Source organism: Polypterus senegalus, chromosome 8 (assembly GCF_016835505.1).
Source record: "Polypterus senegalus isolate Bchr_013 chromosome 8, ASM1683550v1, whole genome shotgun sequence".
Classification (NCBI taxonomy): Eukaryota; Metazoa; Chordata; class Cladistia; order Polypteriformes; family Polypteridae; genus Polypterus; species Polypterus senegalus.
Window position 1 is genome coordinate 12,395,203 of NC_053161.1, and position 18,382 is coordinate 12,413,584.

The following is an 18,382-nucleotide window of genomic DNA, read 5'->3' on the forward strand; positions in this document are numbered from 1 at the left end:
CCACAGAACTGAGGTGCCATACAGCCCATATTCTAAAATGTACTATTCTAGGTCTACAACCAACAACTACTTTGCCTATCAATTAGAATGATTAAACTGAGCTTTAAAAAATGAAAGCTTTGTTCTCATGAGCTGCAGATGTGGGAAGAGTTCTCAAGACAATACACGTATTACTGATACTTATTCAGAAATAGGGGCAAACTACAACAAGGAGTAATAATACAGCAGTAGATCTTGCAACAGCAGTCAGTAAAGCATTCATATAAATAAAAGGATAAATGAAAAGGATGATCAAGAATCCTGGACAAGTAACGTAACATAATAGTGGAAAAAGAAAAAAAAAAGTTGCCAGCTGATAATCTCTGCTGCTTTGCAGCATATGCTGTGGCCATAACAGCTGAAAGGTGCTAATTCTCATCTTTATTAAAGAAATGTACGAGTTTTTCGACTTAAATGTCAACTGGTGTGTACCTTCCATTTCAGTGTTTATTCCAATGTTTAAGATGGTTATAAAAACAAAAGAAAAATCTTACAAAAATGTGTTAAAACTTTTGTTTGTTATTGTATTTGCACACTGATTTGTATTTATTTGTGAATATCTAATAATAAGTAACACAACAGCATAAGAGTCCAACTAGACAGCTGGTTGATTTTAGCGTTAAACAAGCTGACAGGGTTGGGGGTGGGGGGTTGGCGAGGTGGCATGCCTCTGTATCCAATGTCATTTTTAGAGTTTGCATTTCTACAGTCTATGTGCCTCTGTGTCATTATCACAATGACATGTTAAGAATACACCTGACTAGATGTAAGCTACACTAAGCTCACTTAAACTCACGTAACCTACCCTAACACTAACAATGCATAAATCACATTAAATTATTACTGAAATGCAATATTGATATATCTCTCTATTATAAAAAAAATCCTGGAGAGAAACAGTAGGGCGACGATACGTGATCTTCACGTTAAGATCACAGAAGACACTTAAGACCCGCGAGACTAGAGAGATTGGCCACGGAGCGCCTCGCTGGGACCTTAAACATGAGACTTTGTGCCAAGAGAATGACCCAGGACTGTCTCACAATGACATAGAACATGAGATTCTTGCAAGACATGCCCTACTTACACATAAATAAGAGCAAGGGCAGTCAGCACACACACTCATATTTTGGCTTTGAGCACACACACAGATCCAGGGTTTTCAGCACATATAAAGCATATAAGGACAATACGTTATAAATGAAATGCAGACGACAAAGCGAAGAAAGCAAGCAGCACAGAGAAAGGAGACTCAAAAGCATTGGAGACACAAAAAAGAAAAACAATAATCTAGGTGCAAATTCAGAAAATAAGAAAAACAATCAGCCCGGAAGAAGTGGAATTGGAAAAAAAAAGCACGTCCAATCGGGACATAGCGCTATACAGATCCAGAGCAGGTTAGAGATTAAGAAAGCAGTGGAATTCAAAAGGCTCAAAAAAAAAAAAGCTGCCGCAATATACGTGGAGAAAGTTAAAGAATATGAAAGTAGGAAAATTAGAAAGTATATAAACAAAGTAAAGATCGCAGGAGCGCAAACGGAAATTACTCGAAAAATGGAAAATAATCACCGCGGACCAGGTGTTATTAAAAAAAAAAAAGCAGGATAAAGCGAGGTCAAAAATAAGACAAAGTAGAAAAAGTAAAAACAAAGGGACCAAACACATGCAAAGCAGGTTAGAGAAAATGAAAAATGGAGTTCAAAAGACTAAAAAAAAAAAAAAAAAAAACTTTGGCGCGAAACACAAAGAGCAAGATACAGAATATGAAAGCAGAAAAAAAAACAAAAACAAAAAACGACTGTCAAAAAAAAAAAGAAATTATTACTCGGAGAAATAATGAAAAGGCAAATAGAGATCGAATACATGGACATAGGTGATATGTCAGAAGTATGTAAATATTGTAAGGCTTTGAAGTTTAAGTCAAGAGAATTTAAAAAACAGAGTTTACCACACATGCATTTATTGGTTACTTTGCAAAAAAATAAACTGCTGATGAAGATCGTTTTGTCTGAGCTGAAATTCCAAACAGAGAAACCTATCCAGAATTATAGTACAAAGTCATTAAACAGATGTCTCATGGAGCTCATTAAAAAGGTTCAGCACATTGGGACTCGAAAGATTCAAAATATTGTTTTTACAGAAAAAAAAAATCTTATAAGTGCGTAACTGGAAAAACAAAGACGGAAAATGAAGAGCAAATTGAGCAGGGGACGAAGCCCCTTAGTTAATAAAATATTAATGCTGTAATATTACCACTTATGATGGCATTCACTTATGATTATCATTTTGTGCATCTCTATGTAAGCTCTATCATTAAAGAATGAGATCGCTAGTCAGGACATTGTTCACCGAGTCATTACTGTATTGTAAAGCTTGAACTGCTATATTTAGAGTAAATGTGGAACAACTGTATTGTCTCTTGTCTTACCCCCCAATAACTAAGCTTCTTAAACTTAAAATTCCAGAAAGCAGCCTGTTCACTGACTGAGGTGTTACTGTATTAAAGAATTTCTCTAAAACAGCATTTGTTCTGTTTTTTTTTAAACCTACCTCACAAGTGATTAGGCTTTGCTATTGCTTATGCCTGAGCACTAATTCAGAATTAGATGTTGAATTGGGCTGTAAGGGCAGTAATTACTCCTAACTGAAGATGTCATCTTATTCACTTCTGTTTACTACCTTTCAAATAGGTGTCTCATGAGTTTTATAACTACTAAAATGTAACTAAATAAGCTGGTTACAAAATGGAGAGAGAGTTGAATGGACAGACAATTATAGCCATGAACATAACTGTTACTTTATTAGGGTTATGTATGATGCTTTATTAAATAGGTAATCATCTTGACTTACTGAAAGTTCACAATACAAGGTAAAATAAATGGAATTTACGGTTAATTGATCATTCTGCTCTTCAATCATGCACAAATCACATTTTTATTTCTTATTTTATGATAGGATAAAAGTAGCAATAATTAAATGATTTTTGTTTGCTTTGAAAGCATGGAGTGATTCTTCCTTTTTTCTTTAAACCATGTGGGGTTTTCAAATCCTGTCCTATTAATCCTGTGCCAAAATTTAACCTATATCATTGCAAAGAAACTAATCAATCGCACAATTTATTGGCAACCATTTTCTTCTTTGATTATTAGTAACAAAGTGGATTACTTGTTGCAGCCTTATTCTACTCCCAATGTATTCTTGAATTTTCATGGAAATATACATATATACAAACAGATATGATGCGATTATTTTTTAGAAAAATAGCTGTGCTTCCTGGCTTTGCTCCGATATAAATTGTTTAAAAATGATTGTTTTAACTAAATGCCATCAGCAATCACCAATTGGTTCAGTCAGCTGTGGGGTAATTAGTACGGCTTAACAGAGTAGAGCTTCAAATATGACAAAGAAAAAAAGCCAGGCTGGTAGTGATGGCGATGTACTAATGAGTTGTTTCTCTTTTGATTTTCAAATACATTAACTGGAAAGAATGTGGCAGCACACTGGGCAGCTTGAGGCCATAAGGAGGAAAATGGTTGATTAAAGAAAAAGTTAAATGTTGGAGACAGGCAAACATACATTTCTTGGTTAAAAGAATGTTCGCTGTTACACTACAATTGCTAATGCTTCGCTGTTGATATACCAGTGCCGAATTTTATACCTCACTCTCAAACCTGAACATACTCCCGAGTCACTCCAGGTGAAAATCTATCTATGACAAGTACCACCAGTGTGTCATATTTCAAGTCTATGGCTTGAAAGACAAAGCAGTGCATAAACAAACAAAAACTGTGATTTAACAACATAGAGATAGACTGACTTACCATAGCGCTGTGATCCAGCAAAAAACGCTCTTGTCAGGACAAATGGCCTCTCCTTGCCACCTGACCTAAGCACTTGACCCTCTGCTGTTGCCATTTGCTATTTGGGAGAAACAAAAAAAAATTAAGGACAAAAAAAAAAAAGTTTATTTAACTGAAATACTTAATTAGCAACTCCCTGAAACAAATATTTCTGTTTCAAAATTTTACACTGAAACAACAAAAGCAAAAAATAATAATAAAAATATATTTTGAATGTTCACAAAATTCTATATACTGACACTTGTTCTAAATCTACAAGTATTGGATGGAGGGATTTTGTGAACAACAGTCATTTGAATACAAACTGTAAAAAGTCTGTGCTCTTGTAATGGGAAAATCATGAAAAGGGTGCCAAGAAAAGGCAAAATAAAATTCATCACATTCTTTTTTCAATTAGGAATCAATTAGGTACAGGCACCCAAAACTCAATCCATACTTAAAAGTAGTATTCAGCAGTGGGCTATGGAGGTTTAGAGAAACAGTGTGAAGCAACCATCTCAACTACTCTCCAAGTTAAAAACAGGTTTCACTGGTATTGGCTTTGAGGAACCAGGTTTATAGGTATATATACAGTGCCCAACAAAAAAAAAAAAACCTATAGACACAACTTCTCTTTACAAAGTTTATTTGCTTTATAACAGCATTTTTATATTGCTAACACGCAGAATGTCAAATCTGCTCCCCTGCATATAAGCTTTAACAATTAAACCTAAGAGGAAGCTTTGTAGAATCATTCTATTTCATTTGAGCATACTTTACGTCATAGTATTAGTATCTTAATTGTCATGCATTTCTTATTGATGGTACAAACCTATCTGAATATGCGGTGCTGTAGTTGGTAGTTCTTTTTATAAAAACCGCTACTGCTACAAGCTAGTAAGCAACATTACAATATAGACGTCTCAAACTATCATTTTTAAATAAAACAGAAAAATCATTGTACATTTCTCAAGCTATCATGAACAGTTAAGCAGATATTCCCAAAAGCAAGCATAAAGGTGAAAATGTAAAAAATATGCTACAATCAATAATAATATACCATTTGTTAAGTGAAATGAAGAAACACCACTTCTATGGTTTGATAAAGAATAGCTATCACTACTGGAACTAGCCAACTAACCTTGATGACATACCTAATGACTATGGCAGCAAAATGGCTGAACTGCACATAAATATCTTCTGCTTATGCATAAGAAAATGCCACCAGTTTCATTTGGCTAGAGCTAAATGAAGAAACAAGACAGTGACACAAACTATACCCGATACAACTAAACAGTGTAACAGTAGGGAAAAAACTAATAATGCAAGACTCCTAACTGAATTTACACAACACTTTAATTACTGAAATTGAAGTTAGACAAAGATAAAGCAAGTTAAAAATAGTATATTTAAGAATATCCTGAGACTTGGGTGACATCCGTGCAGGTTGTGGTTGATAGAAATGTTGCAGATAGGATTTTCCTGAAGTTTTATATTATTTTGCATGGTCTTAAAACTTACCTAAAACGAGAGGTATGTATTATTAAAAAATTATTAAAGCATACAGTTGAACCTCGGGTCACGACTGTAATTCGTTCCAAAACTCTGGTGACCTGAAGTAATTTCCCCCCTAGGATTGTATGTAAATACAGTTAATCCGTTCTGGACCATACGAAGTGTATGCAAATATATATATATTTTTAAAAGATTTTTAAGCACAAAAATAGTTAATTATACCATATAATGCACAGTGTAATAGTAAACTAAATGTAAAAACATTGAATAACACTGAGAAAACCTTGAACAGAGAAAACATTGCAAAAGTTCACGATACAGCCTTATGAACTGCTCGTTGTAAACACTTTTAATGAGTTTTAAGCACAGGGGAAAAAATGAAAATTTGAAAAAATCTGTAATTTATACAAAAACTAACCATAAACAACCAAGAAAACTAACCTTGCATGAGTCAAGTTCTGGCATGAAGGAAGTGAGGAGGAACTGCGTGAAAAGGAGATTATAGTTTTGAGTTAAAGTCCCTCTACGTGATGCACGTCTGACCGAGAAGAATGTACTGTACAGTGGAGAGACTGTACATGTGTGTAAATCACCGGCGTGTACGAACCGGAAGGAAAACAAAAAGAGTTCACAGCGAATGCATAGGGAGAGACTGAACAAGTGCGGAAATCATCGGTGCGTACGAACCGGAAGGGAATCTGGCTTGTTCGTCACCCGAGTGTGTGGTTGTGAACAGATGCAAAAGTTTGGCGAACTTTTTGGTTGTAACCCGATTTGTACGTGTTCCGAGACAATCGTGACCCAAGGTTCCACTGTATCTGCATAAACCTACACAAATAAATAAATAATGTACTCTTCCACCTATCAAGGTTTTCATATCAAATTCTTCTTGAGAAGTCTTCAGTGGGTCCTGGCATTACAAACAAGATTTCAAGGAAGGGAATACTAAAAGGAGTAGGAAGAGGTAGAAAAGCATAAGCTAGGTATCATTAGTATTAACTCCACTCATATAACTGTCTCAGCAATTGCACCTTTAAGGGCAGGGATGGGTTATTTCGCATAGAGTGAAGATTCCTTCTTGAGTTGAAAGAAAATTAACCCAAGGATAGGAATTATTATGTCATATAGACTTACAAAGTGAAAAAAAATATCCAAAAAAAAAAAAGACTTAGATGATCGGATTGTGAACACCTTAGCAAATCCAGTAACAATCGGCAATTGCATTTTTCAAGCCTGATGTCAGTTTACTTACCAACTCTGCTACACAAACCACAAGCGAGGCCAGCATGTCAGCAAAATGAAACCTCAGTGACTAAGCAACTGTCTTTCTAACATCGGCAAAACGGTATCCTTTTTACTTTTCCTCCCGCAGCTAATGCACAAGCGATGCGAGCATGTTGACAAAACGACTCCTACCAGAACAGAGATGCCCAGGGTTGTTCCTTTCAATTACCTGACATCTCTACATTTCTATTTTTTTCAGGCAATTTCAAACTTTTCTAGGACCCCAGGCTTTTTACAGCATGGGCTTACACAGCTAGTATAGTAATAAAGAAAACTCATGAAGTCAAAGGGAATAAACTTGAAATGAGTTCACTAAATGGTAATATTAGGCCAAGATGGCTACAGTTTCATTACTGGCTGGTAGCATTAAATACTTTCTACAGAACCACTCAAATTAAAACATGGTAAGAAATCAAAAGGGTGTTTCTAACAAATAAATACATTATTCAACTGGGAAAGTTGCCCTGAAGTAGCTACAGTACTTCAAAGAACTTCCAAATATCCAACTCTTGCTCTGGGAGTCTACCAAGACAGAGTTTACTTTTACAGCCGAGGCCATAACTTAAAAAATGTAGGAATACAGGAGTGTACAAGAAAAACTCACTTTAGTTAAAAGGGTATTGCTGACATGTCATTAAAACAGCTGTTTGGTTTACTCTATTGTCTCTATTTAGGCAGACTGGAGTGCATACCCTAATTTTTTTTAGTTGCCTTGTCAGAACACTTTACTTAATGGCTGGTTAAATCCATTGGGAGAAATGAATATTTCTCTTTGCTGAAATATTACAGTTTAAAGTACATTAAACAGTAGTTATAACAAGAGATTTTTTTATCATGCATACCTTGGGGTAAGATCTAGGAATGCTCAGTAGAACAGTGGAGAGTCCCAAGGCTTTGGAAAACATCTTGTATCACTCCTGTCCCAAAGGTATCACGTCCTAGTGAGCTGAATGACTTCCGGCCTGTTGCTCTGACGTCACATCTGATGAAGACCATGGAGTGGCTACTACTTCAACACCTGAGGCCACAGGTCCGCCACATCCTCGACCCTCTGCAGTTTGCATACCAGGAGAAGGTGGGAGTGGAGGATGCCATCATCTATATGCTACACTGATCCCTCTCCCACCAGGACAGAGGCAGTGGTGCTGTAAGAATTATGTTTTTGGACTTCTCTAGCGCCTTCAACACCATCCAACCTCTGCTCCTTAGAGACAAGCTCACTGAGATAGGAGTAGACTCATACCTGGTGGCATGGATCGTGGACCATCTTACAGACAGACCTCAATATGTGCGTCTTGGGAACTGCAGGTCTGACATTGTGTTCAGCAATACAGGGGTGCCGCAGGGGACTGTACTTTCTCCGGTCCTGTTCAATCTATATACATCAGACTTCCAATATGACTCGGAGTCCTGTCACATGCAAAAGTTCGCTGATGACACTGCTATTGTGGGCTGCATCAGGAGCAGGGCAGGAGGAGGAGTAACAAAGACTTTGTTAAATGGTGCGACTCAAACCACTTACATCTTAACACCAGCAAAACCAAGGAGCTGGTGGGGGATTTTAGGAGGCCCAGGACCCTCATGGACCCTGTGATCATCAGAGGTGACTGTGTGCAAAGGGGGCAGACCTATAAATATCTGGGAATGCAGCTGGATGACAAATTGGACTGAACTGCCAATACTGACGCTTTATGTAAGAAAGGTCAGAGCTGACTATACTTTCTGAGAAGGTTGGCATCCTTCAACATCTGCAATAAGATGCTGCAGATGTTCTACCAGACGGTTGTGGCGAGTGCCCTCTTCTACGCGGTGGTGAGCTGGGGAGGCAGCAAACAGATGAGACGCCTCACGCCTGGACAAACTTATTAAGAAGGCAGGCTCTATTGTAGGAGTAAAGTTGGACAGTTTAACATCTGTGGCAGAGCGACGGGCACTAAGCAAACTCCTGTCAATCATGAAGAATCCACTGAACAGTGTCATTTCCAGGCAGAGGAGTAGCTTCAGTGACAGACTTTTGTCACTGTCCTGCTCCACTGACAGACTGAGGAGATCGTTCCTCCCCCACACTATGCGACTCTTCAATTCCACCCGGGGGAGTAAATGCTAACATTACTCAAAGTTATTGTCTGCTTTTTTATTTTTATTTTTTCATTTTAATTACTATTTAATTTAATATATATATATTTTTTATTTTTTTTTTGTATCAGTATACTGCTGCTGGATTATGTGAATTTCCCCTTGGGATTAATAAAGTATCTATCTATCTAGTATAAAATGGCATTGTACTTAGTGTTTTCCATCAGGCACTTAACATTTGGAATGAGATTTGGCCTCGTCCATTGTGAAAGATGGACCTCTAGGGCTGAGCTCCATTACCAGCGGTGTTATTTTACCTTTTTTTTTTCTTTTTTCCTATCATCCCTGAGAGGATTTAATCACATTTTACGACAATATAAGTAAGCGTGAGCAGCAAACAAAGGGCTCAGAAAGAAAAAGGAAAAAGCAGCTTTAAGAATCATCAAAGTCTAAACCGGCCTCAAGTTCACAATACAACCTGCCAAAGACTGACCTGGAACAGATGAGCTGAAGGAACAGATCTTTCAGGGAGCGACAATGCCATATCAGCTCCAGCTAAGAGCAAAAGTGAAAATGGAATTGCAAGGGAGGCGAGCAAGGAGACTATGTCGATTCCAGAAGGATTACTGGAATTGAACATGGCCTTTTTATCCCTGCCGTCAACTACAGCTAATATCTACCATGAGTCGGCAGCATCAATCCCAAACAGGAATCGCAACTCTGCCTATACAGTGCCACTGTTAATTTTTGTCAGCAAAATTAAGACTAAAAATACTCATTTTTTCTGTGATGAAAACAGAACAAAAAGTAAATAAAAATGTGCCTTTAATGACAAAAGCTAAGAGGAATGCTTTTAAAATCCACAGTTAATAAAAGTAAAAAAGAAAATGTTACAAATGGACTGCTGCACAATGAGCAATGTGAACTTCTTTGAACATCTCTATCACACATGATACAGCCCGCTAAGAAATAACGACTATGAATGCAATTTTAAAAACTTGTATGCATGCATGCACGTAAAGGAACAACACTAGTTTAGGAGCCATCAGGAGATCATCAAATCAGCCTGAATCCTGCTCCACTACATGACTGCCAGGCAAAAAAAGCAAAAAATAGCTGGAAAATTATATACAGAATATAGCTTAAACAGAGTAGATATTCAGGGCTATGTAATGATTAAACAGTCAATCATATGACACATCTGTGTAATAAGAAGCACCTGCTTGTCATGTTCCAATACTTTTGCTCACTTGAAAAACTGGGTGGTTTGATACAAAATATGCTATGTTCTATGTTACTGTATTTAACATATCTAGATGTAAATAACATAGAATTAAAGATAAAGCTCTGAGCTCCTTTCACATATTTTTTGATCTCACACACACACCTCCAGTGCATAGCAAGAACAAATGAATTGGCCATGCTGTTCCAATAGTTTTGGAGGGGACTATAAATAAAAAAGGAACAGTGTGTTGATATTAACTCACCAGGAAATTGCGGCATCAGCCACCAGTACAATAATGTAGTACAGAATCGTATGCAGTCTTCAAGCAAAACTCTCAAAACATAAAGGCATAATGTAGTAAATTTTTTTTTTTTTTTTTTTAAGAACTGTACCACTTTTCTTACATGTAAGAAGTTCTCCCAGTTCCTCCCTTGATTGATTATCTGGAAGTGAACTACCCAGCATTGTAAGGGGAAATAATTTGATGTGTTTTGTGCTGTGGTTAGAACTGTCGACTTATAATCCTAAGGTCGTGAGTTTGAAACCAGCTACCCGGCAAATTTACCGTTTTGAGTAGTGAGCTGCTCTTATTGTGAATATTACACAATAAATACATATTTGAAAACGAACAGCATCAGATTGGGCGTGAATTTATACTGGAGCTGTTAGAGTCAGATCGTGGTTTGTGCAAGGGAGAGGTGTGAACGTGACAGAGAATAAAAATGAAAAAAAAATCAGATACCTTTTAGAAATACCATACATTTACAGCTGATCTGATGATGTTCATTTTCAAATAATATTGCATTAGTGCGACGATGTTTTCTGATTGGTACTATTCAGGTCATAAAATGATTTCTTCAAAATGTCACATATATTTGTCTGTCTATTTTGCCCGGTGCTGCACTGACATCGTGGCCCAGAAGGCATGAGCTTATTCAGTGCGAACAGGAACACGCAGGAGGCCAGTTGCTCTGTGCAATAACACGATTGACTTGGTGGCTATCAACGCACATGTACTGTACAAGGCATGCATGGAGGGAAGGGGGGTGCAATGAGAAAAGAGTGTTCATGGCTCACCTTGCAGAGGAGCATCATCGTCGCTTCTTACAAGAAAAGGTGACTGATAAAGCAAAAAAAGAGGATGCAACATCGACAAGCTTCTGTTCCAAGATCGATGTTCCCCACAGCCACTTCAGTGTAATAGTAACACAGCACAGAGAAAAGTATGTACATCGCAACAGGTACACGTCGTAAACGTAGAAAGGATGGTCCTTGATGACTGCATATAGCGCGGAACTGACCTCTCTGCACTATTCTTTCCTCTGCATGTCCTGGAGTACAAAAGAAACAGTACCGTGCAACAAAATGAGGAGACTGCAAGGGCAAAATCGGGGCGAACAAAAAAAAAAAAAATTCCGGTCACTGATTACAAGAAAAAGGCGGCGTGTGAATGAATTTGAATAATATGAATAATGTTGCATCAGTGCCACAATGTTTTCTGAAATGTACTATACAGGTCATAAAATGAGTTATTCCAAATAACACATATACCTATGTCTCTGCTTCTTTGTCATTGCGGCTTTGACATCATGGACCATAAAGTGCATACTAATTCAGCATGAGCAGAAACACTCAATAAAACTGAATAAAAAAAGAATTCAAGTAACGGTGAGATATGGAGAAGGCAAGGTCTCCTCAACCTGCTCCCTACTATCCCTACAGATCACAATGTCATCAGCAATCATCATAGTCCACAGGGACTCCTGTCTAATCTTGTCTGTCAACCTGTCCACCACTGCAAATAAGGGTTCAGAGCCGATCCCTGATGTAATGCCACCTCCACATTAAATGCATCCATCACTCCTACTGTAGACCTAACTACTGTCACAGTTCCCTCGTGCATATTCTGTACAACTCTTACATACTTCTGTGCCACTCCCGATTTCCTCATACAATACCACAGCTCCTCTCGAGGCACCCTGTCATATGCTTTCTCCAGGTCCACAAAGATGCAATGCAACCTTCTGGCCTTCTCTAAACTTCTCCATCAACATCCTCAGAGCAAACATTGCATCTGTGGTGCTCTTTCTTGGCATGAAATCATACCGCTGCTCACTAATCATCACCTCACTTCTTAACCTAGCTTCCACTACTCTTTCCCATAACTTCATGCTGTGGCTCATCAATTTTATTCCCCTGTAGTTACTGCAGTCCTGCATATCCCCTTTATTCTTAAACACTGTTACCAGTATACTACTTCTCCACTCCTCAGGCATCCTCTCACTTTCTATGATTCCATTAAACAATCTGTTTAAAAACTCCACTGCCATCTCTCCTAAACACCTCCATGCTTCCATTGGTATGTCATGTGGACCAACAGCCTTTCCATTTTTCATCCTCTTCAAAGCTGTCCTTACTTCACTATCTCCACATCATCCAACATCTTCTCTCTCTCGTTCTCTTCATTCATCAGCCTCTCAAAGTACTCTTTCCAACTGAACAACACACACTTCTTGCTTGTAAGTACGTTTCCATCTTTATCACCCTAACCTGCTGCACATCTTTCCCAGCTTGGTCCCTCTGTCTAGCCTATCAGTACAGGTCCTTTTCTCCCTCTCCAACCTCTCATACGCCTTTTCTTTAGTCTTCGCCACCTCTCTCTTCACCTTGTACTCTTGTCTAATTCATGAATCTCTCGGACTATCCCACTTCTTCTTTGCCATCCTCTTCCTCTGTATACTCTTCTGTACTTTCTCATTCCACCACCAGGTTTCCTTTTCCTCCATCCTCTTTCCGGATGTCACCTCAAGCACTCTTCTTGCTGTCACCCTTACTACATCTGCTGCAGTTTCCCAGCTGTCTGGTAACTCTTCACTGCCACCCAGTGCCTGTCTCACCTCCTCCCTAAACTCAACCTTGCAATCTTCGTTTGTCAACTTCCACCATTTAATCCTTGGCCCTGCCCTCACTCTCCTCTTCTTGATCTCCAATGTCATCCTACAGACCCCCATCCTATGCTGCTTAACTACACTTTCCCCTGCCACCACTTTGCAGTCTTCAAACTCCTTCAGATCAACTGTTCTGCATAGGATGTAATCTACCTGTGTGCATCTCCCTCCACTCTTGTACGTAAACCCTATGTTCCTCCCTCTTCTTAAAATACGTATTCACCACAGCCATGTCCATCCTTTTGGCAAAATCCTCTATCCCCTGACCTTCATTCCTCTCTTTGACACCATACCTACCCATCACCTCCTCGCCTCCACTCCACTTCACCAACATGCCCATTGAAATCCGCTCCAATCACCACTTTCTGTCCCTTGGTTACACTGTTCATCACTTAATCCAATTCACTCCAGAAATCTTCTCTCTCACCCACTGCACATCCAACCTGTGGCGCATATGCACTAACAACATTCATCATCACACCTCCAATTTCCAGCTTCATAATCATTACTCTGTCTGACACTCTTTTCACCTCCAAAACACTCTTGACATACTGTTCCTTCAGAATAACTCCTACCCCATTTCTCCTCCCATCCACACCATGATAGAATAATTTGAATCCACCTGGCCTTACTCCCCTTCCATTTAGTCTCTTGCGCACACAATATATCAACATTCCTTCTCTCCATCATATCTGCTAACTCTCTCCCCTTACCAGTCATACTGCCAACATTCAAAGTTCCTACCCTTCGTTCCACTCTCTTTACCTTCCTCCTCTCCTCCTGCCTCCGGACAGGTCTCCCCCTTCAATGCTAACTTTTACAAATGCTATACATTTACAGCGGCTGTTACAGACAAATTAAATGTATTGTTTTATTATTGTGTAATATTAACAATAAGAGCAGCTCACTACTCAAAAATGGTAAATTTCCTGGGGGGCAGGTTTCGAACCAACGACCTCCGGATTATAAGTTGGCAGTTCTAACCACAGCACCATGGAAGTTGTCGTATTGTACTTGCACCTTTTGTGAAAGTGTTTATTTGATATTTGTCCATCAGCCTTCACATATTATACAGTTGATGTCTACATTCCATCATTTATTACTAAAACATGAAAAACTTGTTTTAACAATGCGTTTACATAGATTGTTGTAGACACAAAACACTCAAATTATTTCCCCTTAACAATTCTCACTCCCAGATAATCAAGGCAGGAAACTGAGAGAACTTCTTGCCCGTTCTGAGGCGTTGGGGGGGATGGTATAGCAGGCTGCTTGGGCTTATCGACATTTAGAAGACAAAAGACGCTAATGGAGAGGTGCGAAGGGATTCAAGGTGGGCCGGATTTATGAGTTTTTTCGTTGGATGATTAGATTTCTCGGTTGGTCAAGAAGACTCTGGCAAAGATGGCATAAGCGAAACTAGCAAACATATGTACATATGTGAAAAGAAAGCCAGATGCCGTAAGTAGCGTAAACAAAAAAGTGACAAGAAAATGAACGTACAACTCACCACATAATATCCATACAGATTGTGAACATCTCTGTTCTCCCAACCACCATTATGTACAACATCCTTATGCATGGTGACCTCGGGTCCATTAAACACTGAAGGCTCGTTCATATCATTCCAGGTATAAAGATTCTCTCTAGATCCCTAAAGACAAGCAGCCAAATGTTTCAAGTCAAAGTAAACTTTGTCATCTCAACCACATACAAATATAGACAGATGAAACTGCAAAGGACAGGGTCCACAGTGTAAAATGACGTGCAAATAATTAAAAATAGAATTAAAATTTAAATTTAAAATTAAAAAACACAAACAAGGCATTGTACAAAGACAAGACAAAGAAGCAGCAGCAATATTAACCACAAAATTCCTGTCATTTGTATATGTATAATTAATTGGCCTGTTCTGGGGAGGGATAGAGATGATGGAATCAAAATACCATGCAGCCAAAACACAAAAATCCAAATGCAAATTTTGTCTCTAGTCTGAATACCTCGTATTGATCATAAGCAAACATTTTTGCCCACAAGGATCTCATTTCTGGATTAGTAAAGTCAGGGTATCCAGCATTTCCTAGAAACAAAAAGCAAGCATTGTTAAATATACAATTTCTTCACAATTATGGTAACAATTTTACCCCTGGAGGTACAGTAAAAAATGTATTTCTCATTAGGTTATCAAATACAAATATTAAGGCATTTTAAACAATTAGTTTAATCCCTATTAATAATGTGCAGCACGTATATTAATTTAAAAGAAAAATATGAATCTTATATTTTAATTAATGTACTGTATTTATATACAATGAAAAACAGTTTTCATTTTTTTTTTTTAAAATACAGGTCTCTGAGCACCTTTCACACAGCATATAATTCCTAAAATAATCTTTGGAGTAAAGTGATAGCAAGCACTATAAATTGCCTAAAAATACAATATGAAACACTGGAAACTGTAAGCAACATTACCCGCTGAATTAAAGGTTTACAATGAATTTTAAAGGATAACAGTCCTCACCTGGCCAGCACCAGCCTTCATAATCATTGCCATCCTTGTTTTTGGTATATAAATCACGTGATCGAATTTCATTGTAGATCTTATACCCACTGTCTACCTTAATATGAGGATCCACGATGGTGACCATCTGAAGGAAAGATCAAAGAGCAAAATATTTTACAGAAAACTCAGAGGTAAGCAAGTTGTCTTGCATGTCCATTTATTACACAATTCCATTTTATCATTAAGTTATGTAGGTGCTTGAGAATTAATTTTATAACATCTGTTAGGCATTTGTATTTGCCTTAAATTACATATACTATAGTATAGATAAGAAGAGTATGTGTACAGTAAAATAGACATTTTTATTTTTTAAGTTATCTGGAAGTGCAAGCCAACAAACCAATCAGAGAAAATGTCAGGAGATGTGTATGTATTAATTAGCACTATTATGTAAATTAAACTGTTTATAAAATGCACCTCTGCCCCTATTATTCTGATCATTCTGTAACAGACTGCTGTGAAGAAGTCTCCCTCTTCAAGCATTTGCTGAAGAGATGATTAGGCATATTTTTGTCCTGCCCGATTTCTAACTTGAACAGGTTTTATCAAACTTGTCCCACTAGAGGGCAAGTTTGTTTTTTAATATGTTATAAAATGACTAGTGTGGTAGAAATTAATAAATAAAACAGGTAATTAAATATTCTGAGTTATGTATAACAACTTCAGAGATACTCTCATTTAAAGCAAGTAGTAGTTTACATTAATAGCTATGTAAAAGCAGATATCAAATTTTTAACCTTTCTTTTCTTTGCCTCCAGCTCCTGAAGCATATCTTGGGGCTTTGGAAACTTGTTTGGATCCCAAGTAAAATAGCGCTTGCCATCAGTGTGTTCAATGTCCAGCCAGATAACATCACAAGGAATATCATGATCATCAAGCCCTGCATCAACATTATGCACATCTTCCTGGTCGTTATAGTTCCAACGGCACTGATGATATCCAATTGTAAACAAAGGAGGCAAAGCTTGTGTTCCTGTGAAGAACCAAAAGTACACACAAGGGCCGTGAAATTAGTGTTTTTAAAAAAAAAAAATGTATGGCTTGAATGCTCAGATTAAATTAGTAAAACTCTTGAATATAATCCAATGTTGGAGTATTTTGGATTTTGCACATATATTTACACCATATCTACTTTATTCATATTTTTTTTATTTATATTTAAGCATCTGCAAACTTTAAATGAGATTTCTGAAAACACCAACCTTCACAAAAACAGGACTGTCACAGAACACAATGTGACAAATGCTTTCAACTGCTCAAAAATGTTAAACAAAACAGCCATTGATATTCTGAATGCTACATGCTTTATTATATTTATACTGATGTTAATTCCACATCATTGTTTTTAGCAATGTGCATTAAATCAGCAGCCAACTCAGACTGTGTGTGAAACCATATGTTAAGGTAGCTGAATAAGCAAGAAAGACAATTGAAAGGCTCTTTAAAATTATAAAGCTGTTTTATTCATATAAAAAAGGCAAAATCTGAAAAAATAGCAGTTATATTCTAAAGTCATTAATGGCAAAGGAAATCGGCTTTTGCTTGGCTCTACGAATACATAAATAATCTATCATAAAGCAGCATTAACTCGGGACTTCAAGTTCAAGAGTAATTCAGAACAGCAACAGCAGCATAGTGATACTGATATAGTGTTGGAGAGGCGTTTTAAAAACTGTTCTGAGCACAATACAACTGTAGATCCAAGAACAAAATAGTGAGGTAAGGGAAGGGGGTACTGTCCTAAAATTGTAGGGGAGCGTGTTTAAGAAACAGAAATGCAACAACAGATTTTCAAAAAAAATCCCTGAAGCCTACAAAAAAAAGCCGTAATCCTGGGCCACCTTAAATTCCTTCGCACCTCTCCATTAGTCTCTTTTGTTTTGCAAATGTGTTGATCAGCACAAGCAGTCTGCTATTTCAGTCCCCCAACCCCAAGTGGCACAGCTCAAGTCAGACAGAAAGTTCTCCCAGCTGAAGTTTATCCGGGTATGAGATGCCTGGAGTTGTATGGGGTAAATATATTGTTAACTGGTACACATGCATTTCATGTGTGTTCTGTGTCTACAACAATCTGGGTAAATGTAAGATGACAGGAAATGAGAGGCAAGAAATGCTGAACACATAGCTAAAACAAACGTTTTTCATGTTATAGTGCTAATAAAATTTTGACATGAAGTGTATAATGTGTGTAGACTAAATTCCAAATATCAAAAAAACACTTTCACAGAATTTACAAGCATAAAAAAAAACAAGAGCGCTTGTTTATATAATTTAAGAGTATAACTGAAGAAAAAGAAATTTGGTTAAGGTACGATGCTGACACAACTGCTTGAGTGGTGCAGCAGTAAGAACTCCCCCTTCTAGACATGTTTTTATCTTATCATTTGGTGCCTGCTTGTTATGAGGCAGAGAAATCAAAACTAATATCTGAGCCTGGAAATGTTAGCAAAGTAGCTTTAAACAGCAACAGATGGACAAATATTTGTCTAATTCAGAACAGAAACAACACAGTATATCACAGAGACAGCACATTACATCACTGCAGACAAAATGAGATAAAAGTTCTTAAAAGTTTATAAAGCACAAACAGGACCAAAGGTGGCTGATTAAATCAGTGATATTCTGCATCCACATTAATGTAAATGCTATCACTGTAAAAAATGTAAAAAATATGGATGTGGCAATAAAAAAAAAAAAAAAAGGTACAGTTCATAAAACTAGGCATACTACCAGAAAAGGCTGTTATGCTGATTTTTCTCAACAAGAACTGTTGACTTTATTGCTGCACTGATGCACACAATTTTTACTGTATTTGTGCTATTTAGGTTGAAGAAATATTATTTTATAATTATTTTATCTTGAAATACCCTCTTTGTTTTACTGCTTCAAGTAA

At 37.4% G+C, this 18,382-nt stretch overlaps 1 protein-coding gene across 4 annotated transcripts in view; it reads right to left on the minus strand.

The window, feature by feature from the left end:
* Positions 1 to 18,382, minus strand: part of ganabb (glucosidase II alpha subunit b) — a 184,665-nt gene that overhangs the window by 42,028 nt on the left and 124,255 nt on the right. For all 4 annotated transcript variants that reach the window (XM_039760750.1, XM_039760748.1, XM_039760753.1 and 1 more), the window contains 5 exons: positions 16,227 to 16,462; positions 15,448 to 15,574; positions 14,927 to 15,006; positions 14,437 to 14,580; positions 3,861 to 3,957 (listed from right to left, as the gene is read on the minus strand). In XM_039760750.1, coding sequence (XP_039616684.1) covers positions 3,861 to 3,957; positions 14,437 to 14,580; positions 14,927 to 15,006; positions 15,448 to 15,574; positions 16,227 to 16,462 — 684 coding nt within the window. The remainder of the gene's footprint in view (positions 1 to 3,860; positions 3,958 to 14,436; positions 14,581 to 14,926; positions 15,007 to 15,447; positions 15,575 to 16,226; positions 16,463 to 18,382) is intronic.